General features: G+C 44.8%; 6 protein-coding genes across 15 annotated transcripts in view; 3 read left to right on the top strand and 3 right to left on the bottom strand.

Moving 5' to 3' along the window:
- The first annotated feature begins 531 nt into the window (after positions 1 to 531).
- Positions 532 to 8,545, top strand: tmprss4a (transmembrane serine protease 4a). Of its 2 annotated transcripts, none has more exons than XM_011608409.2 (13): positions 532 to 793; positions 5,252 to 5,306; positions 5,386 to 5,529; positions 5,612 to 5,764; positions 5,848 to 5,974; positions 6,055 to 6,174; positions 6,385 to 6,428; positions 6,523 to 6,685; positions 6,778 to 6,944; positions 7,091 to 7,186; positions 7,271 to 7,413; positions 7,486 to 7,638; positions 7,723 to 8,545. In XM_011608409.2, exons 3-13 carry the CDS (start codon positions 5,418 to 5,420, stop codon positions 7,732 to 7,734), a joined length of 1,290 nt encoding a protein of 429 aa, XP_011606711.1. In that variant the 5' UTR covers positions 532 to 793; positions 5,252 to 5,306; positions 5,386 to 5,417; the 3' UTR covers positions 7,735 to 8,545. The 2 variants fall into 2 exon arrangements, with proteins under 2 accessions (XP_011606711.1, XP_011606709.1); XM_011608407.2 differs by lacking the exon at positions 532 to 793 and adding an exon at positions 3,016 to 3,426.
- Positions 8,441 to 13,913, bottom strand: mre11a (MRE11 homolog A, double strand break repair nuclease). Of its 2 annotated transcripts, none has more exons than XM_011608406.2 (20): positions 13,839 to 13,913; positions 13,471 to 13,549; positions 13,178 to 13,310; positions 12,933 to 13,093; positions 12,769 to 12,856; positions 12,550 to 12,691; positions 12,339 to 12,453; positions 11,956 to 12,141; positions 11,711 to 11,882; positions 11,542 to 11,622; positions 11,332 to 11,461; positions 11,155 to 11,255; positions 10,910 to 11,080; positions 10,775 to 10,834; positions 10,478 to 10,646; positions 10,043 to 10,129; positions 9,779 to 9,843; positions 9,634 to 9,695; positions 9,415 to 9,514; positions 8,441 to 9,336 (listed from the first exon to the last, which is right to left on the bottom strand). In XM_011608406.2, exons 2-20 carry the CDS (start codon positions 13,488 to 13,490, stop codon positions 9,304 to 9,306), a joined length of 2,076 nt encoding a protein of 691 aa, XP_011606708.2. In that variant the 5' UTR covers positions 13,491 to 13,549; positions 13,839 to 13,913; the 3' UTR covers positions 8,441 to 9,303. The 2 variants fall into 2 exon arrangements, with proteins under 2 accessions (XP_011606708.2, XP_003968494.3); XM_003968445.3 differs by having other exon boundaries at positions 13,783 to 13,890.
- Positions 13,914 to 14,090: 177 nt separating this feature from the next.
- On the top strand, positions 14,091 to 18,240 carry cep57 (centrosomal protein 57). Its single transcript, XM_011608410.2, has 11 exons — positions 14,091 to 14,345; positions 14,600 to 14,777; positions 14,971 to 15,171; positions 15,250 to 15,338; positions 15,624 to 15,752; positions 16,092 to 16,169; positions 16,281 to 16,373; positions 16,482 to 16,562; positions 16,782 to 17,017; positions 17,092 to 17,236; positions 17,322 to 18,240. Exons 1-11 carry the CDS (start codon positions 14,298 to 14,300, stop codon positions 17,481 to 17,483), a joined length of 1,440 nt encoding a protein of 479 aa, XP_011606712.2. The 5' UTR covers positions 14,091 to 14,297; the 3' UTR covers positions 17,484 to 18,240.
- Positions 18,241 to 18,299: 59 nt separating this feature from the next.
- Positions 18,300 to 22,540, top strand: LOC105417069 (guanylate cyclase soluble subunit beta-2-like). Its single transcript, XM_011608482.2, has 15 exons — positions 18,300 to 18,473; positions 18,844 to 18,917; positions 18,996 to 19,090; positions 19,179 to 19,339; positions 19,401 to 19,500; positions 19,588 to 19,794; positions 19,910 to 19,939; positions 20,053 to 20,156; positions 20,419 to 20,635; positions 20,699 to 21,019; positions 21,085 to 21,233; positions 21,328 to 21,474; positions 21,802 to 21,956; positions 22,042 to 22,193; positions 22,261 to 22,540. The coding sequence occupies exons 1-15, from the start codon at positions 18,300 to 18,302 to the stop codon at positions 22,443 to 22,445; spliced, it is 2,271 nt and encodes a 756-aa protein (XP_011606784.2). The 3' UTR covers positions 22,446 to 22,540.
- Positions 22,455 to 24,614, bottom strand: LOC115251405 (uncharacterized). The gene is made up of 3 exons (XM_029843514.1): positions 23,838 to 24,614; positions 23,407 to 23,638; positions 22,455 to 23,304 (listed from the first exon to the last, which is right to left on the bottom strand). Exons 1-3 carry the CDS (start codon positions 24,136 to 24,138, stop codon positions 23,175 to 23,177), a joined length of 663 nt encoding a protein of 220 aa, XP_029699374.1. The 5' UTR covers positions 24,139 to 24,614; the 3' UTR covers positions 22,455 to 23,174.
- Positions 24,615 to 25,769: 1,155 nt separating this feature from the next.
- Positions 25,770 to 27,617, bottom strand: part of dock10 (dedicator of cytokinesis 10) — a 37,919-nt gene continuing 36,071 nt past the window's right edge. For 7 of the 8 annotated variants that reach the window (XM_029843509.1, XM_029843512.1, XM_029843513.1 and 4 more), the window contains 4 exons: positions 27,503 to 27,603; positions 27,209 to 27,347; positions 26,728 to 26,800; positions 25,770 to 26,615 (listed from right to left, as the gene is read on the bottom strand). In XM_029843509.1, the coding sequence (XP_029699369.1) occupies positions 26,557 to 26,615; positions 26,728 to 26,800; positions 27,209 to 27,347; positions 27,503 to 27,603 (372 nt within the window). In that variant the 3' untranslated portion in view covers positions 25,770 to 26,556. The remainder of the gene's footprint in view (positions 26,616 to 26,727; positions 26,801 to 27,208; positions 27,348 to 27,502; positions 27,604 to 27,617) is intronic. The other variant, XM_029843511.1, reaches the window with a different exon arrangement.

Raw genomic sequence — 27,617 nt, 5'->3', positions numbered from 1 at the left:
TTCAACAATTTCCCGTAAACGGTTACGTCAGATGCATAGTGTTTTAGTCCGATTATGTTTCACGGCTGAGATAAGTTTCACATTTCTGAGTAGGTAGTGAAAATGACTTCCTCCTGCCATCTAGTCTCTTTATGTGGAACTGGGAAGCCACAAACAAACGTGAAATATTGTTCCACAATACTCACGTTTCTGCTAAACTGACTCATAAATATAACAGATTTTGGAATTAATGTGTAGTAACAGCTCTATTTTTGTAGATATAGATCATTATGTTTTAATTTATACGTTCTGGTCATATCCTGGAAAACATTGATCACGTTTTAGGTATTGCTTTTTTAATTGAGCAGCTTAAATTTGGGGAAATCGTTGTATGTCTGCGCATATTATATGTACAACAAAGCCCTGGGCCAAATGTGAATAAAGGGGTAATTATTAACCACTACTTTTGAAGCTGCACTTCCCTGTAGCGCTTCTCTAACTTTGGATCGAGTTTCACACAGTTCACAGTGAACAGAGGATCTGGGTGCTTTACTGGTGGGGAGATGTTGTGTAATGGATTTGCTGATAAATTTGGGTGGCGTTTGCCTGCGTGACAGAGAGAGCAGGGGAGGGATAGATAAAGGGACAGGAAGAGGGAGGATTTTTTCATGGAAGTGGAGAACAAAGGTGAACAAAGTCTGAAGGCTCCTTCCTGCTGAAGCTCCAAAGGCTCTCCAGGGGCTGCAGAAGCCAGACCTTCTACTCCACAACCTTCCAGAGGCTGTTGTGAAGAAGAGCAACAGCTTCTGTACAAGTAAGGATGGGCACTATGCGTGTGTGTGTGTGTGTGTGTGTGTGTGTGTGTGTGTGTGTGTGTGTGTGTGTGTGTGTGTGTGTGTGTGTGAGATACATTTTGGTCCTCACAACTCATCTTGGTCTTCAAGTTTGTTTGAGGAAGTCGTGGGTTTTAAGGTTGAGGTTAGAATTGGGATCAGGTTCAGATTCAAGTCCTGTATAAAGAAAAACAAATTAATGGCTCAACAATAATATTTCATTCTGAAATAAAGGTTTTGCCTAAAAGCGATTGTGTGTATTCAAATGTAAAACTGGATGTGTTGAGTCTTTTTAAAGTGGAAGGAGGATTAAGTTTGTCTCTTAGCTTCATTTGAGTGAATCTTGTAGCTAAACAAGTGTCTAAAATATATGACAGGATATGTTTTTGCATGAATTTATACAATAAATTTGACTCTGAACTGTTTCTAAGATGATTAAATCCTCTGAGTTATCCACTTATACATAACTAATCTGAACTAAAACCCATCCATGAATGAGCAAACGCATGAGTTTGGAAGGAAACAGTGCCACCGTTGGTAAGGAAATTAAGGCTAATGGAGGTCTGGCACTCAGTCTTTGCTGAGCTTAACTAGAATATTTTTATTTATGGGCTTTTTAAGATGCTTTATCTCATTTGTCTGACACTGTTCAACCAGGGTAAACATTTTAACTGCACGCTGACCTCGAGCTAAAGGAAATATTTTACGTTAGAGTAAATAAAAAAAGAGGATAATTGGCTGTCCTGAGAGTTTAGTTGAGTAGAGCAGAGATTACACTTTATATTCTTCATTTGTTCACACTAAAATGAACTATTTAACTAAATCGATTTTTATGAATCCCAGCAAGGCAAAATCATTGACTGTGTGTCAAACCAAGGTAAAACGGTCATTGGTCCGTGGACTTTGTGTGGTGCGCTTTTAAAAGGGTCATTAAACTTAAATCGTTCATATGTATCTACAGTAAAATACTCAGAATGACCCACACAAGACATTACTTCCAGCCATTAAATAGATTAGAACAAACCTTGGACATTTTATTTGCTGTTTTTGTTGAGTAAGAAAGGCATTGATTTGCTTTGATGCTTTGATTGAGTTCTTGGATAGTCCTGTTGTTTTCTTATTCTAAGCAGCAGGAAATTAAACTGAAGCATTTTTGTTCTGTTTCTGTCTACCAACTTTGTTCCTCATAAATCATCTGAAATATACTTATTTCAACTTATTGGTATATTGTTGCATGACTACATATGACGCTTACACGGTTTTAAAGGTGTAGAAAGGTCAGAGGTAAGCAGAACTACCCAGGTAACCTTTTTTATTTATGGTTTGAACAATTATTCTTTCTCCTGAACCTGTCTTTTCCTTTTGACTACATCCATATTTGTTGCTCAGTCTCCCATAACCATTGCAGTCACTTCATTTTAAGAGGCGCTGACATCCCTCTTGACCCCTAGTCACACAACTTTCCTTAGTAGGTGCATTAAGCAGAGATTTAGCAGCACATTGAAACCGTCTGGGGGGTTAAGAGAACAGCTGCATGTTGCTTGTTGTGCTGTGAGACAACAATTAATCCAACTGGTAATGCCTGACTTGTACTGTAATTAGACTGTAAAAACACTGCGTAAAGGAAAAAAAATGACAAGCCTGAGCCTCGGGGCAAGTTATTGCACACGAGTGCTCACTCACTGACACAAACACATGCTCAAAAACAGAGATATGATACATTGCCCTGCCCATAACCCTCCCGTCTAACCCCTAACCCTGACCCTAACCTTAACCTAACCTCAATATTAATTCAATGTCTTTACCCTCCGTCAGTCCTTTAAATTTGTGAGGACTAGCCAAAATGGCCTCACTTCCCCAGTGTGTCCTCACATTTTGGGTAAAATGTATATTTTCGTACCTCATATGTAGCAAGTACAAGAACACACAAAACACAGAAAACTCCACTTCACTTCTACATTAGAGTATTTATTTATCTAAGCAGATGGACGGTGGTGTGGGTGTATGTTTGGGTTGGATTTGTAAGGCAAAGAAGCAACAGAAGGGACACAAATAGGGGCTAAAAAAGAGAGAGAAAGAGAGAGCGGGAGAGAGAGAGAGAGAGAGGGAGGATGTCTTTTGAAAAACGTTTGGAGTGGGAGGGATGTGAAGGAGGAGGGACAGAACTAGGGAGTGTGCACAGGTAAAAAGAAACCAAATAAATTAGGAGAGGGGGGAGGGTTCAAAACATAGCTGCCTGGAATGGTTGTTGTTTTTTGTCAGCAGGGCTTGGTCGCTCAAAAAAAAAAAAGAGTGAGCAGTTCAGGAGACCAGGGCAAGTGCCACACAGCAGCTCTTCATTACAGGCCCGGGGTTTTCGAAGAGGGGGCAGGTCAGACACCCTTCAGGACGGATTCGGTTACACAGCCGGTCCAGGGGGAGAGAGAGAGAATCAAACCAGTTTTTGTAGTTTTCAGCCGGTGGACAGACTGGGAAGGTGAAGGGAAGAGTTTTGGCGGACAGAACCACAGACAGTGTTGTGCGGGAGTCCCACCTCCGGCACGGGGGGGAGAGGACAAAGTCGGATGAGCTGCGTCTGGGCCTCAACAGGGAAAACAACTCCAACAACATGTGGGTGAGTTCAAGTGGGGGAAAATCAATGGAATCAGCGTTCAGGCCAGGGGATTTGCATGGGAGTGAAGGATCATTTAAATATGAGCGTCATATCCTTGAAACAAAGGCGTGCAGGTAAACTGTGTTTACTTTAGTCAGGCTTAACCAGTTTCTGAGATGGACTCAAAGACGTTCCCAGAGTGTGTTGAGAGTATTCTGAAACTGGAGCACAGTCAGTGTACCTGGACGCTCTTTGTTCCATGCATGTCATAAACTTTATTTTAAGAAGTCTTATCTGAGGTTCTCACCAGTAAGAGGAAACACAATGAGCAAAAACAGAATGGGCAATAAGTCATGAAAGTGTTACGTGATGTCAGAAACTTCAGGTTTTTGGACCGGCTGAGCAATCTGCCACATGAAAGCTTCCACACAACCACACACACACACACACACACACAGGTCCCGAGGCCGAAAAGTGTTCCACAAACAATGGGTTGTCTGCAGAAACTAATTCTAGGAAACAGAAGGCTTAATTCAAATTCATATATTTTACAAACAGTCGTTATGACTCATGGATTCCCTAAAATATAGTTTTCAAAACATTGACTAATCTTCATAGAAATTTATCAGTTATGGAAGTTTCAGTGGTGCAGTGGAGAATCTATAGACCGCATAAACACGTCTGTAAGGAACATGGGTTTAGATCTGAGCCTTTGATAAACCAGTATGTCTCACATATCATATCTGATGGGGATTTTCAGCCGACGAGAACATAATCCGACTCCTGCGCTAGCAGGTGGAACACCTCCACAGAACAAAGGTGTCGCCATGTCAAGGCTTTTATGAGTCAGAGAAACCCAGTTACTTTATTGGTTCATTTGCAGGAGCTGGAACAGCTCCCAGTAGAGCTGCATTAACTGGCCACGCGCTCCAGCCTGATTGGTCACTGCGGTGTCATAAAGTGGCAGGTTTTGAACTACTCCTCCCACTCAGGTCAACAGCCGATACCAATCATGAGACCAGTGATGCAAACAACGTCCTCCTGCGTGTTTCCACTCAGCTACATGATTGAAATCAACTTCCTCTTTTTCTATTTCTAGCGTTTGATGATTTTCTTTTGACTCATCTTTATTTAGCCTTTTTTTTTTTTTTTTAAATGTATAGTGCAAGTTTATTTTACTTTTTATAGCATTTAATGACATTGGTTCCATCCATTAAATCGCAGGTATGAAACGTACAATTGATTCACACATGCCAAGCAATTGTGCACTGTGTGTATTCTGTTTCTAGAACTTGTTCTAAGCATGCCATTCTTTGCACAAGTAAAAAACACATGAAGAGAACCTCTTTGAGTGATAACCACGGTCATGAAACTGTGATACAAATTCAAAATCTTCTTTCGAAGAAACTTCCTTAAGTTGAAAAAATGATGACACTGAGTTCAACATGCAAATGAGCGGGGTTTTCTGGTGCTCAAAAGCAGAAATAAGGCATTCTCGATTCTGCTTAGTCGTGTTTTTGGACTGACTCTCAATTAACCATTAACAGTGGTGTGACACTGTAGGAGGAAAAGGCAACAGGTGTCATATTTTATATATTTTACACCTTCCTCAAAGGTCAGGTGGGAACTGGTCCTGGAACTCTAACAGCACAGCTAAAATCCTAAAAAAAAGAAATAAACATGTTATTGGAGAGATTACAGCTGGTTATTTTCTTTGAAACCCTCCACATGGTTTTGGTCAAACAGTGTGCTGGACTCAAGGGAAAAATTGAATGCTTTGGGACACCTCAGATACACTTGTATTTAGATGCCTCCACCAATCTTATCTAGATTTTTTTCCCCACAGACGGTCATCAACCTACCTGAGGACAGCACAAAACCATTAAACCCCAGGCGGCCAGGTAATCTAACCATTGGTCTTATATCAGTCATTAACTAATGAAGTCATACGCTAATGCTGCTGTGCCCCCTTTGTGCTAGTGGTTCCAAAACCGGGCCGCCACAGAAGGCCAATGAGGGCTCCGAAGACCGAGAAAGAAAAGTCAGCCAAGAGAAAACGAGTGGTGCTCACCATCTTCACAGTGGTGGTGTTACTGGCCATCCTCGCTACCGCGGCCTTCTTCAGTGAGTCGCCGTTCCTCCTCATAGGTGTCACCATTTCCTGATGTGGCTCTAAAGTGTACCGCCCCCTCTCTTTTCACCACAGTCAAGCAGCTGATCGACAGCAAGTATTTCTTCTGCAAGCGTTCAGTGAGGTTCATACCGTTGGAGCAGGCCTGCGACGGGAAGGACGACTGCGCGGAAGGAGAGGATGAAATCACATGCTTGACGAGCTTGACGGTCAACACAACCTTTCCAGGTAAAGACTGAGCTCTCTTTGTCAGCACAGGCACAAAAGCGGGCGTCCAAAAGAAAAATGACTCCTCTTTTTGCCCCCTCCAGTGCGCCTCATGTCGGCGCGCCATGTCCTGCAGGTCTACAGTCCCGGCTCTGGCTGGAGGAGTGTCTGCAGCGATGGTTGGAAGCAGCAGCACACGGAGGCGGCGTGCAAAAAGCTGGGATACACGTAGTCAGTTCACGTCCCGACTGAGAACTCAGAAAAGATCAGTCTCAGAACCAGTTTCAAATCATTTTTTTGTCCGTCCACAGTAAACCCAGAAGCTCCACAGTCCCGGTGGGGGATTTGATACAGTCCCTGAAGATGGGGCCATTCACAGCCATCAGGAATGAGTTGACCTCCACACCAATACACCAGGCCACCATAGACCGGTAAGGAAGACTGACACAACTCCTCGTAGAATAGAAAGGCCACAGATATACACAGTTTATGTGCAAAGACACACTGTTGCCTTAAATGCCTTTATTTATGTTCAGGCTAACATGGATGCGACTGTCTGCTGCCCCTCACACTTCTACAATCACATTGATTTTACAGGTGTGATCTTACGGGTGTGATACTTGAAGTCTTTTTTCCAACAGAAGCCAGTGCAGTTCCGGGTCAGTCGTGTCCCTGTCCTGTTCTGGTGAGTTACATTAGTCCCGGGGGTTCACTGTACTCCTTCAGATCTGTTGGATCCAGAAGAAATGCGATTTTAAGAAGTTGTTTCTGTGTGGCAGACTGTGGGCAGGTGGGCTCTCAAGACCGCATCGTGGGGGGCACAGATGCCGCCGTCGAGGACTGGCCCTGGCAGGTCAGCCTGCAGCAGGGGGGGCAGCACGTGTGTGGAGGCTCATTGGTGTCGCCGCGCTGGGTCATCACGGCTGCACACTGCTTCGCCGGGTCAGAGTAGATCCACACAGAGGTTCCAGTGAATTCCAGTCCATCGTTCTTGCTCACAGATCCGCTTTTCTCTCCTCCTCTTGCCCCTGCAGCAGCAAGAAGGAGCTGTCTCGTTGGAGAGTGGTATCGGGCCGGACCTACATGGGCACACTGGGGGGCTCCTATGTGGACAGGATCATATTAAATGGAGAATATGACCCAGAGCGAAACGACTATGACATCGCACTGATGAGACTCAGCAGTCCCATTACAGTGGGGGGTAAGAGATCTCAACACCCATTAGAACACATAAAGGGCGTTCATTGCATCTGCCCGCTAGGGGTGTAATTACAGAACAACACGTTCTTTAACGGAATCCCCACAAGAAAAGAATCTTTCTATAAATCAGCTGTCCCTGTGCTTCAGCGAGTCACAGGCCGGTGTGCATGTCCCCTAAAGCCTTCGGGCTTCCTGCCGGATCCAGCATGGTTGTGACTGGTTGGGGTTACCTGGAGGAAAATGGTGAGGAATCTTCCCGATCTTACACACAAAAACACACACACACACATCACCGCTGTAACCGAAACGCTGCCTCTCTGTCACCAGGTAAGGTTTCTCCTTCACTCCAGAAAGCCTCGGTCCCTCTGGTGGACCAGGCTAAATGTTCCAGCCCCGCCATGTATGGCCACTTCATCACGCCACGGATGATCTGTGCTGGTTTCCTCCAGGGGGGAGTGGACGCCTGCCAGGTGCCAAAGATCTTCTTGGTAAAATCACATAATAAAACCTAGTCGCGATTAAAACCGGTCGTTCTTTTGTAGGGGGATAGTGGGGGCCCTTTGGTGCACTTTAAATCTTCTCAGTGGCATCTGGTTGGAGTGGTGAGCTGGGGGGTCGGCTGCGCCAGAGAGAGACGACCGGGCGTCTACTGCAGCGTGGAAGAAATGCTCAACTGGATTCATACCGTCATGGAGGTACAGAAACACTTTCGCAAAAAACAGGCGCAAGTCAGTGACTATGATCGTATTCTAAAATACGTTTTGGTGCTGCCTCTCCAGAAAAATCCATGAGCTTCCCGCCTGAGACAAGCAGCCTCTCCGAGATGGAACTAAACAAGGAACCGGAACACATTTGGGTTAAAAATGACCCTTCAGACGTTTTGGTTTCTGCACAGATGAAGATGAACACTAGACACAGTCAAACACAGAAGTGATTGCCTCCCCCCACACACACACACTCACTCAGGTGCCATTTCTTGGGGACATTTATGTAAAGTGTCAGCCTGGCTCATTATTAGCTCCTTTTGTCCCTGGCCAGTTTGTTTCAATGCTGCGTCGTCTGCTGGTGGTCGCGCAGCCTTTGGGTTAATTTGTAAAATAAGAGATTCCATTTTGCTAATAAAGGTGATAATTAGCCCACAAACCTCAGGTTAGCTGTCCAAAACACTGTAAAAAAGGATGCCATTCTATTTGAGGAGCACAAGGTAATCTACTTCCGCACTTTATGTGAAATGTGGTGGTTTTTTGAGTCCACGCACTGATTAGTTTGAATGTTTTCCATGCACGTTCGGAGTGCTGATGTAATAAATGATGCCATTTCCTGAAATTTAAAGATGGGGTAAACATGTAACTTTGCACGCTTTCATGATATTTGAAGACAGTTTTTTCTTGTATGTTCAAAATGACGATCAACAGTAAAACACATCTGTTATGAATTACAATAGAATTTAACAATAGTTGACATCACAGGATATTATAGATAATTGGAGTTATTACTTTTAAGCTTTGTTTAGGGTTTGAACGTAACAGTGACTGCTAACGTTTGATTGTAAATATGGTGTTTTGTAACATATTTTGTAAATACAAAGACAGCCTTCTTTCATTTGTCTCATTTCCTTGCCAGTTAGCGCCTTTGCCGATACTGGATCTGTTGCAGTTCAAGTGTTGTAGCCCTCCGGCTGCCACACCCTCTCTGGCCCACAGCTGGGAGGCTCAGCCGGAATGTCCTTTTGCTAAATTTGTAGTGACATGTAGAGCTTCAACGTCAAGAATAAAGGGGAAATAACACTCTGCTGCTTCCTGGAACAGTTGAGTTCCGGTGTAACATCAGAGATCTCATAAATATATTTTGATTATCCATTTTTAGTTGAAATATACTTTAAAGGGTTTTTTGGACACCAAACTGTGAACTGTGGGTTGAATTATTAATATAAGAACCTCATTAAGCTGAGGCTTTAATGCCTGTTATTTAAAGAACTAAAGCAGGTTTATTCCTCTTGATTCTACATTCAATGTGCTTCTCAGTAAATGTAAAAACTAAACGGCACATACAGAAAACAAGTTCTGTTTGCACAACTGACATCTGCTAAAACGGCTAAACCAGTTTAACCAGTGACTGACAAAAACCTTAATGGCAGAGTAGGAACCAAGCTCCATAGTTTAAGATCCCCCATAAAAACAACCAAATCCTTTATTTATTCCTTTCTGAACATCAGAGAAATATAAAAAAAAAAATCACTCCTTCCCGTCCCCGATGCAGTCATTATTACCAACATTTGCATCAGCATCATATCATTTTATCTCTTTGAGGCATTCATGTGTTCCATAACCAACATCTTCCGTTCTTTCACCGTTTTCGTGTTATCTCCGGCTGGGGCCTTTGAATGGATTGTGCTGTATCAGAGGGGCAAAGGCTGTGTTTCAGTGAGAGAAGTTAACGTATTAACCGGAGTTACTTGCATTTTCTTATACCCCATCGTTGTCTTCATCACTGTCATCGAATGCGATGCCTTTGGACTGACTCTGGCTCTGAGAGCTGCATTTGCCGAAGAATGATGATATTGTTGATGATCTGCGAGAAACACGAGAGAACTGTTATCAGGATGATGCTCTCTGAACATATATGAGCCCGAGTATTCCTATTTTTACTCCTGTTGAACTTGGCGACGCTGTAGGTGGACACAAACATACTTTGTAGGTGGACGGGAAGCTTTCATGACAGGAATGTCATCATCAGAGTCATCGATGGTCACCTGGAGATGGAGAGAGAATCCTTAATACTAAAAAGAAGGAGGACTGTCCATGTTTGCTGTCCACGTGTGTCTAAGTGACTCACACTGTCCTCTGCATAAGAAGCTGTTACTCCCTTTCGAGAGGATTTTTTTGTCGTAGCCTGAAATGCTAAAGGACACAAAGATTTGATAAGTCCAAAAGTAAAAGACTGAAGATAGTTAGACCAAAATATACAAATGACATAGTGAAAGGTGTTTATTTAAGACCATCACAATAATCATCTGACAACTCTTCTGCCATGTTCGGTTTTGTTTCTATTTCATCTGCAAGTATGTGAAAAAAGGAATTTAGCACCATCTCACCGCACCTTGGAGGATACTTGTGCTTTGGCTCGGCGCGGAGGCTTTCTTGGACCGGCCCCGACTGGCTGGTTTTGGGTCAGATGCAGCTGCACCTGAAGTGGTCAATGCGTGTAAACTCAGCTGATTTGCTGTGTGAAGTATAACTAAAACAACTGATATGAGAAACACCGACACTGCCAAATTTACACAGAGAAAAGGTATAACATGAATACAACTGAGCTGTTTTACCTCCCTCTGCTGGAATTTGACAGAACTGCAAATGTAAAATTGGTCGTTTCCTCAACAACACGGATTAATAAAAATTGCTGCATAAAACTGTTGCAATTCATTTCAAATCAGATTCGAATAATTTTAATTACACCCATGGGCACATGCATCAAACGCTGTGGTCAAACAATTACCAAATGTCCTGACTGGAACAGTCACTGTTGCAAACTGACCTCTACCCCTTCCCCGACCACCTCGGCCCCGCCCTCTGCCTCGTGCTGGGGAAGAAACTGGCACCGTGTCTTCATCAGAGTCCATAGCAATGTCTTCAAACGCGGGACCGTCCAGGCCTCCAGAGGTTTCCCCACGTTCCAGTCGGTGAAGTCTGGCTCTGGCCATCGCCTGAGTGAGAGACGGGACATACAATTGTTCTAATTGGCACAGCTGTGATAATGTAAACATCTCTGCCACTTAGCAGACTAGTTAAATTCACCACAAATAGGTGTATAATATTGAAACTAATTGCTTACTTCCTTAATTTCCTTCTCTTCTTCTGTTGTATTCTTTTTAGAGTCTCTGAATTTCTGGATCTGAAAGCAACACAATTCATAATATAAAATCAGTCTACATTAGCCTCCTGTGTGAACTCCTGTCCAGTAGGATACCTCTGCATCTATATCCTGCTCCGTGATCACCCCTCTGGCCTGGAGGTGGCGCTGCGTTTTCTCCAACTGGTAAGTGATCAGCTCCTCAATCGCATCCTTCTCATCTTTGTCTACGAACTCCCGGAGGGCCTTCCCCATGCCCTGCTCGGTCAGCAGGGACAGCTGCACCGTCTGCAGGGACACGGATAAAACTGTAAAAGACGCGCAACACGTGCTTGACGGCGAAGGCGGGGTGCCTGCTGTACCTTCTCGGCTGCCTCAAAGTACTGTTTAACCAGGTCCTCCACCCTCAGCCCCTCCACCGCAGCGCTTTTCATCACTTTATTGTAATCCACGTGCACCTCATCTGAAAGACCAGAATGTGATTTTTGCATCAGTACTCCACGCCAGCTGCTCATCCACAGTGGCACATTTGAGCCGACCTTTGATGTCTTCCTTCTTCTCGCGCCTCCTCAGGAAGTGAATGATGTCTTTGGGGTTTGCCACTTGGTCCACAAATTTCTGGCTGAAGCGAGATGTGTTGAATGTCTCGAAGCCGCCGCTGTAGTCCACCTGTAGAAAACCAAAAGCTACGCTTACGTGCGCTTGTTAATTCAACATTTTGATTGAGGAGGCAAACATGACCAGCTCACCCTCAGGCGGATTAGAGGCTTCTCTGGGGTGAGCGGACACCCGAGTCGTTCTCTCTCTGCGTCTTCTAACATCTCGGCGACCTACAGAATGAGAGGAAGAGCATTTGAGGTGGACAAAGAGCAGAGAAGATACTTGCTGAGTGGTTCTGACGTTAGTTTGAAACCTAACCTTTGCATAACACAAGTTCTCCACTTTCTTCATGACCTGCGGTGTTTCTGGCATGAAGGCGTCTTCGTAGTCAGCCAGCACCACGTCCTGTATGAAGAACTGTCGCACGGTCTTTAGGGGGATTTTTTCAAGATTCATCCTACGACCTTTGACCCTCAGCAGCCCGATGTGCCTGAAAGTACAAACAATTTAGCTACAAACACCCTCAGAGTGCTAAGAGATACTCAGACCGTGTCGCTACGTACTTCTTGGTGGCTTCACCGGGAGACAGGGAGGTGGCTACAGAACTGCCAGGCTGGGTCACATAAAAGAGCTGCTGCTCGTTTCTGGTTGGTGTGATCAGACACTCGTGTTCATGACCCCACACCACCAAGTCCAGGAAATCATCCAGGAACTGCTCAGGGATGTAGTTAGTTGGTCCATGTTTACTTCTGGAAAAACAGAGTTCATAACATTGTAACAGGATGTAGAGTTGTCAGGAAATGCAGAAAATATTAATCAAACTAAAATAGATTATTTTATAAACAATATTATGGTTTCACTACAAGTAGACGAACAAAGAGCCTCTCCATTCTATGTATTTATAATATTGTGGTATTCCTGGAAACATTCAAATGGAAACACGCACCGGTTCTGATGGATGGCGAAGAGGTTAAACCATTCATCTTGGTCTTCTTTGGGGCGAAGCATCGTTACCTGGTTGTTGACAAACATCCTGTACAAGCGCTCATCTGGGATGGAGCCTAAACACACACATTTTATAGTTTAAAAAAGACATAATTCCTTCTAATTCTGCATTTATTCTAAAACTGCGCAAACTAAAGTCAACACACACTCACCCAGCCCATACAAAGCTAGCTTGGTGCTGCCTTTCTGCAGGAGGATGGGACTAATCTCGATCCTCTCCACTGAATGGGAGTGACCGAAGTGATTCACAAGTCCAGAAGCACTCAGCAGATCCAAAGCACATAAACCTTCAGCCTGGCAGAAAACGGATGCATGCTTGTTTACATCTTTGGTCGTGCAACAAGCATCTTTTTCTCATAGAGAAAACTCACCCCAGTTGGGTCATCATGGTTACCATGTATGCTGAACACTGGAATCGATATATTCAGGTTCTCGTCCTGATAATTAACCCAGGGGAACCTGCAAAACAGTAAATTGAATATGTTCACAAATGTGACATTTATAGATTTGACTAAGAAAAGCGAGCAGAACTGACTTGGTGGTGTTAAAGTTGACAGTCTGATCACTCAGAATGTTGAAATGAATGGGTGAGTCTCCCATGCAGTATTTCCTGAGCATGGTGATGCAGCTGTGGAGGCACCGTCGTGTCGGTTTGTTGTCGTGAAACAAATCGCCGCCCAGCAAGATGAAATCGACCTGGAAAAGAAAAAGGAAAATGTGGCATTGAGATGTGAACTATTTCCTTGATTCTCATTTAAATGTGAATTACATGGCATGTACTTGATTGATCTTGGCACAGTTCAGGATCTCATTTAGTGTGTTGTATGAGTCATTGCCGCGGATGGCATCTTTCTCCAAGTAACCAAGGTGGATGTCTGTAGAAATGAGGATCTTGAAAGTATCCTCATCATCCCTAAAATAGTCAAAGATATACTGTAACTCTTACATCAGGTGCTTGATATATTAGTATCAGTTGGATGTAAATATATTATTATTCAGTGAATGATCACTCTATTTTTTATTGATAAAGAATAATCAGGAAACATCCAAATCCTTAAAAAAAAACAACTCACAGCGTGTTCTCCGAGGACATGGTGACGAAGGGAAAGTAAAAGTTGTTTACACTTCACAGGTCGTCATTTAAAGTCTAACCTGTAGAGGATTTACACCATTATTTTAAGAGAGCGTGACAATTTTATGGAACATGAATTAGCAGTAATTATCATTTTATACAGAGGTAGTAGGTAACAGCAACATGTGACTGAATAGAAAAATATAGCGGGCCCTTAGCTTATTATTGCGCATATCAGCGTGACCGAAAACACAGTGTTAAACTCCTGTTTGAGACTAACTTGCAAATAATTTGTAAAATGCTAAATATATACCGTTTATTGTGTCCTTATTTTTTAGCTACGTGAATAACCAGTTTGTATTAACCCACCTACAACTTGGCAACTTCTTGCTAAAATCCCGGCAAGTCTTGCAGCCCTTTTCCCACCCCCTTCGGATGCATGGTAGTTAATGTAGTTTTTAACAGGTCATTCTCCAAATAAACTCTAATGTATAAAACTACATTTCCGCAAAGTAACAAAGAGTGTTCGTTTTGAATACAAGGGTACGCCGGTCATACATTGTTTCTGTTCATGGATGCGGAGACTGGCTCACGGGCAACACCGGTACTCGTATCAATCGCACAGAAACTGTTCCTTTCAGCGATATGTTCCCTTTCACAACCCCATGAGCACCAACTCCTAAAAGGTGCTTCGCGAGCAAAATTGTTATTTATACTTTATAGTTCGGGTCAAATAGGCATTTGATTTCCTTAATTTGAGCACGTTAACTGCCTTTGACTTCCTGGTTATTTTGCACGAGCGAGACAGTCTGGATTGGCTACATTTTAATGGAGACCCTGTCAAAAACACACACTGCTGACGCTAAGCGGGAAAGGGTAAAAACTTAATTTAGCATTCTTCGCTTAATATATTTTAAAATGATGCAACACCTCGTTTGTTTGTAACATCCGCAGTTCACACGACTTTGTGAAATGTTAACAGCAGCTGCTATAACTTAAAAAATAAGGTTTGAGCACGAACAGATCCGTTCATATGCAGTTTACTTTTTGATCTGATAATGTGCTTTAAACCTTATCCAACACTGGTGAGTAATTATTGATGTACCGTAACTCATTTCTTATTTCTGCAGGGGCACTGTCCAGCTGCAGCCAGAGCAACAGTACCTGACAGCCATTCATCATACAAAGAGTATCCTGTTCATCGTCCCTTAATCCACACATTGGTGCATCATACACCCGAGACGCGCACACACCACCCCTGTCGCTCATCGTCACCGAGCACGGCAATCCCAGAAACCAGCAGTGAAGGTAACTTCGACTTTTGTGCGTTTGCACCATTTCCAGTCAGGTGTTGCAGGTCACCGTGGTTACATGTGCAACCTGACGCTACACTACATTCCTGTCTCTAATTTCACCCACCGCCAAAAAGCTGATATTGTATCACGTTACACGTCCCATTATTGTGCATGATCTCTCACGTGCACTCCTTGTGCATCTGCAGCGATCCTGTCTGCACTGAGGAACCTCCAGGAGAAAATCAGGAGACTGGAGCGGGAAAAATGGCAGGCAGAGCTTAATTTGCATAGCATAAGGAGAGACGTATCACACGCACACCTGCAGAGTGACAAAGTCACACAGACACCCCTGAATGATCCAACAGACATGGAACAAGAGACAAGTGGTTGGCCCAACTGCAATCAAGGTGCATGTGCGAGTAATAGGCTATGTGCTGGAATCATTGTTAGCATTGAGTCTTGATATGGTGCATCCTCATCCACAGTGTTGATCACCAACCTGGCGGCTGCAGAGTCTCGCTGTGCGAAGCTGGAGCGGCAGCTGGACGTCACGAGGAGGCTCCTGGCCAGTCAGGTTAATGCTAGTGCCTGTGGTGCTGCATGCTGACACTTTTCTGTACAATCAAAACAAAAGATGCGAATGTTCCTCAAGATTTAGGCAAACATATGAATGGATGTGTAAAAGAATCGGATTGAGTTTTCACTTGTAAAGAAAGTGCGCTTGTGTTGGTGTTCAGAGAAGAATATGTGCATGTTAAAAAAGAACTCTTAAATAAAGACAAAGCACTATAATCAATTTTTTTTCATGTAATCTTGTGTAAGAGAATTGTATCAAGCAGTGTTAATTGTTTTCCATTAGGGCTCCAAGGAGACAACCAAGGCAGCTGATGGACAGTCTAAAGTGGTGCCTGAGCCCGCTCAGTCAGAGAAGGTGAAGAGGCTGGAGCAGGATTATCATCGGCTGACGCGCACGCAGAGCTACAACGAGGTAGAGGAGTTCTCTAAGATTGCCTGTAGATGAAGTCTGAGTGGAGAGTCCGCGCATTAATGCATTCATGAGGGATTGTCCCTAATCTGAAAGTTACAGTTATCAGTTACAATCTTTGATGCATGGACCTTCAGAATTAAATGGGTTATTATTGGCCTGGTCCTTATCCTCCTCGTACAGGAAATCCAGCATATAGTGTTAGGAAGAATAGCATGCTAACAGCTCATTTTAAAACTTGATTTTAAGTGGCATTCATTGAAATGCTCTTGAATCCAGTTGTCACACTTAGTATTGTTACAGTCAGATTATTGATTTGGTGTCTGTGTCTGAATCTGGCAGATGAAGATTCGGCAGCTGGAGATGAAGCTGCAGGAGGAGGAGCACCAGAGGAAGCTGGTTCAGGATAAGACAAGTCAGGTGACTTTGCCTCATTAAGCCAATGCTATTTATTTTAAAGGAGTTAGATGAGTTTTCTTGCTGCTCATAAATTCTTCAGACTAATTGTAGCCATTTTGTGTGATGTGACAGCTGCAGTCAGACTTAGAGGCCAACAGGATACTGCTGCAGTCAGTGTCCCCCCACCTGGCCAGGAGACGATCCAAAGAGAAGCCCCATCCAGTGGTAAAAACTCCTATCCCTTAAATTTATATGCAAAAAAACCCACCAGACAGCTACAGTCGTTAGCGTGACTTGTAGAATTTACCAAATATGTTGCTTTCCTCTTTCTAGAAACCTTTACCTGAGCGCTCGTCCCGCACCGAGCCGCACTACAGGCTGAGCCTCAGAGACGTTCCGTTTGTGGCAGGAACGGTAACAGGCAGCCACATAAAAATTACCCAAAACTTATAGATGAAAAGTGAAACAAAGGTTTAGCTCTGGATAATTTACACAGCACTATCAGCAGTGCGTGTTCATTTATTTGATGCTCTTTTTATCTTATTTTTCTCTGCGTGCTCTGTTGTTGCACTGTAAATTTCCCCGTGTGGGACAATAAAGGACCTGAATCGGAATCTTCCTCTTTCTTCCCAGTCTGCAGGCTGTAGCCACTCGGTGCGAGCGAACGTCCAGTCGGTGTTGTCCCTCCTGAAGAGACACCAGCCCCACCTCTGCAACCGCCGCGTGCTCTCCACCGAAGCGAAGAACCAGGAAACGGGAAGCCACAAGCGTTCGGACGCCCCCTCTCCCTCCTCCCCATCAGCCGCCGGTGAGGAGGAACTGTCAGAGCTGCTGCGAGCGCTACAGGAGGAGATGCGGCTCATGAGCCTGTGAGTGCGGCCGCAGCAGACGTTTGATGGGAGGTGCTGCTCTGCGCCGCGTTACAGTTTGTCTGCGTCCGCAGGGAGCAGGACGAGTTGATGAGACAGCAGGAGGCCAGCGTTTCGGAAGAGGAGAGGAGAGGAGTTCAGAGGGAGCAGGAGAGGCTGCTGGTTAAGATGGAACACAAGGGAGAGCAAATCAGCAAACTGTACACACACGTCACACAGGTGGGATTTTTAAAAATATGCAGCTCAGTTTACACACACACACACACACACTCAATGAAAGCTTAATTCTGTGGCTACTTTCTAGATGAAGAAGTTCAGAAAGGAAGCCTGTTCCAGGGTGAATTCTTCAATGCCCACTAGGGGGCGCTCTGCTGGAGCGGTTGGAGGCAAACCAGGGGAGAAAAGCAAGAGAAACCTGGAGTTGCTGAGGGACATGAAGGCTTTACGGATGTCGTTACAGACCTGAACCCAGCAGCACATCAGTGCAGCATGATTGACTCGTCTTCTTTGTTTGTTTAAACCGAAAAGTTGTTAGTTTCAACAATTAAAAAAGTTTTCTTTTAGGTGTTCAGGAATGAGACTGGCTGTATTATATTTATTAAATTTTTAAAGAAACTTGGTAACGTTTAAATTTTTTATCTTTATTTTGATGTTGTACCAGCAGGGGGCGTAATAGTTTTACTACAGTTGACAGTTTTATGATGAGTATTTTTTAAATGGGATTTTTTTTCTCCTCCTGGTTGAACTTGAATCATACAAAAGCAATTTTTAGGCTCTAAGATGGTTACAGCTGTCCACAGTTTTGATCCTGAAAAAATCTGGTTAAAGTCTTTGGTCTACAAACCCATTTCTGCGCTTTGACTGGGCTGACGGTGTTTCAACACATTAAAAAGCACTTTTATGTGGTCAAATTGACTAAATACTGCAGCCCGTGTTTTTTGTACAATTATTTCTCAAAAAGATTACAGCATTTTTGTTTACACCTGCAGTTTATGTTTTTGTCTAATTTTGCTGAAATTATAAATTTATGTATAAATGAATCCTCCATTTCTCTTTTGATTATTTAAATTCAATTTTTTTTGTCTGTTCATCAAATTATCTTTAGTAATCCACAATTAGCCTCATTACAGAGTTTATTTTGCAGCAAATCTTTTTATGTTCGAGCTCATCTTGAATGGAACAAAATTGGTCATTTCTCCAAGGTGAAATAAATATACCATAATGCTTATTGGTCGTCCATTAATCAGCTCCAATATCAAAAACAGATGAAAGTGAATTGGTGATGATCTCAGGAGTGTACCTGAGCTCCACGTGCAGCGCTGAGGTGTTGATGGCGAGCTCCTCTGGGCTGGACAGTGCAGCCTCCGTGGACCGGACTTGCTCCAGCATGTTGGACTCCTCTTTTCTCACATTTGCAGGGAGCAGGAGCGCTTCATTCGGGCAGATTTGTTGTCAGGTGAAGGTTTAGTTTTGGCTTCTCTCTGGCTTTTTTCTGGGTAATTGTGGCTAACTGGGGTCCAGATTCATCTGCAGGACGGCACCCCTGGGCTTCTGAATGGGTTCACTTGAACCTCCGGTGGCTGTCATGTTGTAGTATATGGATAAAATGATCTTTTTTAAGGACAGAATGATGGAGGCAGCTTTTTCTCTGGATTTACTCAGACAATGATGTGATGGAGACCTGACACGAATCAGCTGGAAAGATCTCATTGCCACCCTGCAGATATGGTACTCTACCTAGCCGTCCTATTCAATTCATTATCTCAGGACCCTTTTTCACAATTACACAGACATGATTTTGGCGTGAACGTGTTCGCTCTGTACAGTACGGATTCATCAACACCTGCTTGAAGTCCATGGTGGTGGAAACGTTTGGAGAGGAGACCTGGCTGAAGCTCAGGTGAGGTTCCTCACATCTCTTTTTCCCCGTTGTCAATGCAAAACCATGAACTTTGTAGGTTCCTCCAAACCCCTGCAGGGAGGAAGCCGGGGTTCAGGACAGTTTCCTCACATACGAGGTGTATGAAGATGATATCACCATGCAGCTGGTCGCAGACGCCTGTAAGCTTTTAGGTAAAGAAACAGAAAACTTTGCTCAGTTTTAGAGTATAAAATAGAAATAATAAAATGCTTTTTTTCTGCTCCGGTTCAATTTTCTCAGGTGTGGAGCCGCAGGTGGTCCTGAGGCAGTTTGGGGAATATTTCTTTAAGTTCTGCAAAAGCTCCGGTTATGATCACATGCTGCGCACTCTGGGAGGAAACCTGTGTGAATTCACTGAGAATCTGGATGCCCTCCACAGCTTCCTCAGCCTCTCTTACAAGGTGAGGGGTTCTCCCTTGTTTCTTTGCATTTATTCATTTTACAGTCTTTGTGCCTGTGCAGGAAATGAACGCGCCATCCTTTCGGGTGGAGAGGGACCCCGATGGCGCGCTGCTTCTCCACTATTACTCAGACCGCAGGGGCCTCTGCCAGATTGTTCCTGGTATTCCAAAACACTTCCTCTGTCATAAATACCTGTTTTATTCACAGTTTGGTATCATTTTGCTGCTAATTCTGATCACTGTTATAGGTATTATTGCAGCTGTTGCAAAAGATTTTTTTGACAGCAATGTAACAATGGAGGTGGTCGACCAGCTGGAGGAGCTGGAGAGGACAGGGAAGAAGGAGCATGTGGTTTTCCTGGTGTCGGAGCAGCCGAGAGCTCGAGCCAGCAAGGGTCCGATAACCGAAACCCCTCGTTCTCCGGTCGCTCGACGCGATGCTGAAGTCAGTCAAGGCAAAACCTGAAGGTCACAATGAGGTCACTGAAATGTCAACCCTGTTCTCTCTGCATCTGCAGGCGGCTCAGCCAGAGAAGACCACCGTCAGCAAAGGCAGAGGTAACTGGGAAGTGATTCGAGGGCTGGTTCAGCTTGGGAAAGGTAGAGTTCTGCCCGAGCTGAACGTGCTTGAATCAAGAAGGAAAACCTTCCTTTGCTGTGTCATTTATACAAAAGTGTTGGATGCAGCCGTACTTGAACTTCTTGTCTTACAGGTAAATTACTGAGGGACTTTCAGCCAGTCTACCCTGAAGCACTCAACGTTGATTTGGAGACTTTCTGCAATGCTTTCCCTTTCCACATAGTCTTTGATGAGCAGGTACAGCAGTTTAGAGGAACTCATGTGTGAGTTACAAGCATGGGCACAATTGGAGTGATCCCATGTGTGTGTGCCTGTAGTTGTTAACATTGAGCATCAATATTCTCATTCTACTAGCAAAGTGAGGTCATCTTTGTGAAGTTGGGCATTTTGGCCGGTCCTCACATGTTCAAAGGACTGTTTAAGGGTTAAGTACAATGTGTGTGTGTGTGTGTGTGTGTGTGTGTGTGTGTGTGTGTGTGTGTGTGTGTGTGTGAGGCAGCTAGTGGTGCACCAGGCGGGTGTGAACCTCCAGAGGATCGTACCAGGACTCCAAACTATGAGCATCCATCTGGACCAGTACTTCAGCATTGTGCATCCAGAAGTCACCTTCAACATCACCAGCATCAGGAAGTTCATCAACAGCCACTTTGTCCTGCAGGCACACAGGGAGATGATGCCCAGAGTGTGGAGAGACCGGCCCATGCTGCAGCTTCGAGGTAGAGACCAAAATCAATTTAATAACAGGCAGACATGAGGATTGTCGTATTTGCCCCTCTCAGGTCAGATGATCTGGATGCCCATGTTGGACCGGATGCTCTATCAAGCTTCTCCGCTGCTGAGGAGCCTCAGGGAACTGGAGGAAAGGGACATGCACATCTCAGATATCGCGCCGCATGACGTCACCCGCGACCTCATCCTGCTCAACCACCAGCGCCTGGCTGAGATGGAGCTGTCCAACCAGCTGGAGAGGAAGAAAGAGGAGCTGCACCTGCTGTCTCTGCGGCTAGAGGAGGAGAAGAGGAAGACGGAGAACTTGCTGTACGCCATGCTTCCCAAACACGTGGCCAACGAGCTGAAGGAGGGAAAAGCAGTGGAAGCAGGTTAAAGAGACGTGAACGCTGCCTGCGTGTGCTGCAGGGATTACATGCCTGCTTTCCTCCTGCAGGAGAATTCCAAGAGTGCACCATCCTGTTCAGTGATGTGGTGACCTTCACGAACATCTGCGCCATGTGCGAACCCCTGCAGATTGTCCAGATGCTGAACTCCATGTACCTCAGATTCGACCGGCTCACCACTGTTCACAATGTCTACAAGGTACAAACAGACTCGTAACAACCTAACTAAGAACCGGAGCCGAGGTTTAAGTTTAATTCTGCAATCTGTGATGGCATTCATGGTGTTTTTCCAGGTGGAGACAATAGGTGATGCATATATGGTGGTGGGTGGGGTGCCCATACCTGTCTCCAGCCACGCCGAGAGGGTGGCCAACTTTGCTCTGGGTATGATCGTGGCTTCCAGGGAGGTTATTAACCCTGTGACAGGAGGACCCATTCAGGTACAGGGATTGAATATGGAAACGTGCAGTGGCAGAATTTCACTAAGCATATTCGCACATGCATTATCTCAGAAATTAGGGGCTGATACCATGCAAAAAATACAGATTCATTGTATTTATTGATTTTTCTGCACCCTCCAGGGGTGTCTAAGCCCAGACCTCAAGGGTTGTCATCCAACCAGGTTTTCTGACCTACCAGGGAGGAAACTCTTTCAACTGGGTTCCCTCTTGCCTTGGTTTTCTGCCTGGCAGGACAAAAAACCTGGCTTGTACCCCTCAAGGACTGGGTTTAGGCATCCCTGACTGATCAATACCTGTATTGCTTAGATCCGCGTGGGTCTCCACAGCGGTCCAGTCCTGGCAGGTGTGGTTGGGGAGAAGATGCCCCGATACTGTCTGTTCGGAGACACGGTCAACACAGCGTCACGTATGGAGAGTCACAGCCTCCCCGAGCGAATCCACCTGAGCCCAACGGTCTACCAGTGAGTGCGCACGCAGGGCTCTGGATATTCACGTGTAAACGCACATTCGTTGCAGGACAGGCTTGTGCCTCTTTGTGTTTTGTAGAGCTTTGAAGGATAAAAGCTACCTTATCCAGAAGCGTGGAGAGATTGAGGTGAAGGGGAAAGGCACAATGAGCACATACTTCCTGGAGAGGAACCTAGGAGCCACCGAGCAGCAGATTATGGGTCTTACTGGTTGCCAGGACGATCGATCAGGTCTGAGCACATAATTCTAAATGACTCTTAACATTTTAATGTCACTTGTTTTGTAACTGTTCTACAGGCTCTCAGATGCAACACAAGGATGACGCACACTTGATCCCGATGAAGTACCACGATAACCCCAGCGAACCACGGCCCTGCTCAGCCCTTATGGAGACAGAGAGTAGTGGTGTGGGACAAATGAGCAGAGCTGCAGCTGAAACTGCTCACCAGGACACCCACAGCCGCCTCTGCGTGCTTCTCTGAGCTTAATTGTCAAACATTTGTGTGAACCATTTAGCACTCCTCTTAGCAAGATAGCCAACTAGCCTTTGCATGCATCATCCTATCTGTCTTCACTTCTGGGTAAATAAATGTGTACATAAGGGTTAGATGTTGCCTTAAACATGCAATAAATGTACGTGTGCTGTCCCTTTAATCCATTGCTAAAATTAGCTAAAACCAACACATTATTAGAAACGTGAATGTGAAACACATAAAACCCTGAATTATTGTATTACATAAAGGAAAAAGAAAGAATAGATAACAACATGAATCTGTAATAATACTGTTTATCATAGCAAATAGCTTAAAGCTGATTTGTTTTAGGGCAAACCGATTCTGTTGTATTTACACAGGTGCATATATGTGAAAGTGGGCACAATGCTGTGTTTACAGCTTAATGATATGCACACAGCCGGAAGAAACAGAGGTGAATAAAAAACGAGGTTCTGTTTACACAAAGTCTGAGTCAGTGACCGCAGTCATCTATAAAAGAGCTGTTCCAGAAACCACACCACTCAGAGCCCAGACATCTGATCCTCACTGCCGAGAACGTTCCTGGATCTCCGTGGCCCTAATGAAAACCACACCTGTAACCAGAGTCTCGTGCCTCTGTGGTCACGGTGTGATAAAACTGGTCTGGTGACCTGACTGGAGGCGCTGTCCCGCTTTGTATTTTAGTTCCTGAATGCAAAAAGTTCTGGCTCGCTTCGCTCAAGAGTCGGTCTCACTGATAGAGGCCAGCTCTGTGATTCTGGACCCGTTCTGGTCTTTGCTGAGAACGGGCCTGTTGGTGTAAATGTCGTCCACAGGTAGAAGGAAGGTGACCGTCTTCACCTTGGCTCTGAAATACCAAAGAGACAGGGAACATAACTACAGAACTACAGTGGGGAGTGAGTAAACACCAGTTATCTGTATCCAAGCGTATTATTTGATATAGCCTGACCTGTTTTTGTGCATATATTCCTGCAGGGAGCATCTGCTGGGGACCAGATCCTCCTCTCCAGAGGTGGGGTTGCTGTACATGTTGTCCTGCAGATGGATCTCTTGTTCCAGTCTTCTCCAGCCTGAGGTTGTGCATCGCCGATCTCGGTCAGGCCCTCGCTCCCGCTCCCTCTCGCTCACGCCAGCCAGGCTGCAGTTTGCGGAGTATCTTCGGACGGTCATGATGGTTGTCTCTGTGAAATAACATCAACGCTTGTCTCACTGAAGACACAGAGGGTACCATCGGTCCGGTCAAAGGTGATGAATAAAAAGAGACATGGGTTTAAAAACCAAATCATTCTATCTTTATGAGCAAAACTGTGAAGCAATAATCCTGTAGGATCTCACACGAGCATGATAAACTCCTCTGGAGGAACCAGCACGCTCTTCTACCTTGATTTTGACCCTTCAGGACGGGCGCAGACACGTTGCGCCTCAGGTGCGGGTTTTCCTCCGGCTGCTGCTCTGCCTCTCCGGGGTCATCCCCGGATGACAGCTGATGACAATCCGCCCTCAGCTGCCGGTTTTCCGCCTCCAGCTTTTTTATCTCGTCGCGCATCTCCATGATGACGCACGCCAGGCCGCGGCTGCTGTCCACGGCGCCGCTGCAGCGCTGCCAGAACCAGGGCTTCCCGAACACCTGCGGACTGTCGCGCAGCAGAGGCTCGTCGCCGAGATTCCGAGGCTTCAACATGCCGCTCCCGGTGGGTGTTTGAGCTCCTTCCTTCAATCTCAGCCCGGGATCTCGGCGCTCGGCGGGGAGATTGCGTCGCCTTTCGCCTCTTGCGCGCCTCTGGTCGTCGAACGGCGCAGAGGATGTTTTATTAAGTAGCAGCCAGAGTCCAGTTTCAGGAAAACTAAGCAGGGGTCGGAAACGAGATGTGCACCTGAGCCTGGTTTACCACAACATGCAAAGATCCCAAATCTTTTCATGCCCACAACAATAACTACAATAGAGTCCAGAACACCACATATTGAAATGAATTAATGAATTACACGCTTGAATTGCAAACATCTTTCAGAATTCATTGGAAAGATTAACCTTTTTTTTTCTACTGTATTTCAGAACGCAGAAGAAAAGACTGTGATATGGCCTTGTGGCCCAGATGTGAGGTTATCTTATTCCACATAGAACATAACATTAAAATCTTTTGGCCGAAATTACATCTAAATGCAAAGTCTTGTCATGATTATTCACCAGAGGACTGATGAATGGTTGCATACAAAACAGGAAGTTACAAATAATTAAAGGCTTTCGCAGTTGAATCAGAGGAGCTCATTGTTTCCTCTTCTAACAATGGCAGGTAAAGTTTGGAGGCTTTTTAAATCATCTGTGACCTGAAAGAGAATGAAGCTGGAGGCTCAGATGAACCTGACCTGGCAGAGGCCAAACAGACACTCGGTTCTGAAGAGAAACCCAATCAGTCTCTCACAAACAGGCCGCAGAGGGGAGGAGAGGGGAGGGGGGTCGTCTGCAAGGGTGATGCAGGAGGGCAGTGAAACTAAATCAGCTGTCCCTCAGGTGTTTGGCCCAGGGGGAGGGGGAGCAGACAGAGGGGAACATGTCGGAGGAGTAAAAGCACCTCAGCGGCTCTCCGTTTGTCTCTTTCCATGTTCTGTACCACAACCCGAAGCTTAGCATCAATAAATAAAGACCAGTTCTGTCGGCGTCCCTCTGCGTGGTCAGTAATTATACCCAAGCACTGGGAATAAGTGACACCAGATGCCACAGAACACTGCTGGCCAGCACATTTTCACTTTCAGTTAAAGCCATATCACTTGTCTGGAAGCCCGCGTGCTTACATCAAGGCCTTCTCACACGATGCAGTTATGTATGCGTTATGTACATAACTACTGCAAAAATCTAGAATTAAATAATAATGTACTTTCTTGTCATTGCACCTGAATAAACTATATTGTACAGTTAAAAAAAAGTTTAGCCAGTTAAGTAAACCTAATTAAATCACATGATACTGACATATAGAAACAATTCATTTGATTCACTCCAGGTAGCTTCATGTGGCTGCAGAGCACCTTCGTCCAGAGGGAAAAAACAGTGAAGGTGAGGCTCTCTGGGCTCCATCACACCTGAACAAACAGCCCAGATGTTGACCTTGTTCTGATATGTTAAAGCGAGCAGACTTGTGATTTCCCACTGGGTGATTAGACCAGAGAATATTGCAGTTAATTCAAGGTTGTGAAGTCAGAAATCTTGATGCCTGTTCTGATCAATAAAACAGGACTAAGGAGCTGAAAGACTAGAATTCTGCTGAATAGACATAAAGTTGTAGCATTGCTAGTTTAGAAACATGCTGAGAAAGACAGTTTTGCACATAAATGAGATTTTATTTAAATGTTATACATAAAACTTTAGCTTTACTTGTTTTTGTTCAAAGTCAGCTAAACAAATATTTATAGACTGTATATTTTATAAAAAAGAAACATTTCAAGCATTTTAAATATTAATAGTTCTTATTTACAAATTCAGTACATGGAATAGTAACAGTAACAATGCATTGTCAATCATAAAAATGTTATAAAACATAGTTTTTTTTTCCGTTTCCGTTTGAAAATTGGCAGGCTGATATTTGTGTCGGATGTTACCGAGGGTACAAAGAAGCAATGAGGAGCTGCTCTACATTCAAACAGGAGCTGGAGGTGTGTTCAACGCTTCTCAGGAATTCCATTTACTTCCCACATTGATGATACTACTGGTGTCAAAACTGCGCTTAAAAACGTACGGAAAGAGCCGAACGCACCTCGAGCTCAGTAAGGTCACTGATCTCTAAAAAGGGGGCGGGGTCGTCGGAAAGAAGGCGTGTGTCGCGTGCGTTGTGGGCGAACGCGGGCGTGGATCAGAATGCTCTCGTTGTCCTTTCAAGGGATCCGGGAGACGGAAACACACAGAAGCTAACAGTCCAGCAGTCTGGCCTCTACTGCAGATAGGGAACGTTTTCAGGACGACGGACTAGCACGAGCACGTTCTACACACTTCTGTCCTTGTTTTCTCTAAACTTATCACCAGACACAGATCCACCACAGACAGAAACAAAGCACCCACTCTGAGCTTCAAACCAACTAGGACTCCAAGAAGCGGCCAATTCTGGAGAGGTTACTGGCCGTTCAGTAGGCGCTGTGTCGCTCCGTTCCTGGCTGTCTTGTGTGAGGGATCTGCAGAAAGGTGAGAAGAAAAACCCAGAAAACTTGACAAAGTTCTGAAGAAGAGCAAAGACAGCGACAGTCACGTGGTATGTCTCTGCGGTGACGCGATCACATGACATACCGGTCTTAGAAAGAGTGGACAGAGAGCTGTTAGACAGAGATGAAGAACTGGCGGCGACAAGACTGGTGTGAAGCTGAAATGAGAGGAAGAGTTTCAAATGAAGAAGATGGAAGCAAACAAGCAGGGTGCAGAACAGGTGAAGTTTGCCAACAACAAATGACGACAAAAGGAGAATGAAGATCTACATTTATTCTTTGAAGAATCTCAATCACCCCCTTGTGGTGGGCTGCAGAATGAACCCCCATACGCCGATAAAACATTACATATTTATTCAGCTTCTGATGATAGATTCATTTACCTTTAATAGAGTAATTTTGTGTTTTTATAAGCATCACTTAATTAATAAAAAATGACAAATGACCCTCTGTGGGGGGGTGAATAGTGGCTCAGCCCTTCAGCAGCAGTAGCAGTGCTTATATGGGAGGATGAGGACACCCATTGTCCATCTTAATTAATGCCAGCGGTTGCCTGGTTGCCACACCTGTTCGTTCATGACGCCTGACAGCTCGGTCAGCATGTCGCGGTAGTGCGCCCTCATCTCCTCCTGGTACTCCAGCTGGTCCTCTTTGATCAGACGCTCGTTCACGTTCAGAGCCTGACCACAGGCTTCTGCAAACTGCCTGCAGGGGGCGCACATGCAATATATATGATTTTCTTTTCCAACAAGGGGAATGTCCATCCTTTCATTTTTACATCACTTTCTGACTGCTGCAATCGACCGTCTAGAGGCCAAAAGGTCAAGGTCAAACTAACACCACTAATTTTGCATTCGTACCTGAAAATCTCCTTAAGCAGCTTGACCTGGTTATCTGGATACTTTTTGGCATTCTTCTCTTCTAAAAAGGCCCTTGCATAAGCCATGGGCCCTGCATTCACCTGTAACACGGGAC

This window comes from Takifugu rubripes, chromosome 11, assembly GCF_901000725.2.
Source record: "Takifugu rubripes chromosome 11, fTakRub1.2, whole genome shotgun sequence".
Taxonomy (NCBI): domain Eukaryota; kingdom Metazoa; phylum Chordata; class Actinopteri; order Tetraodontiformes; family Tetraodontidae; genus Takifugu; species Takifugu rubripes.
The sequence above is the reverse complement of the archived record's forward strand: the minus strand, read 5'-3'. Positions and strand labels throughout refer to the sequence as shown.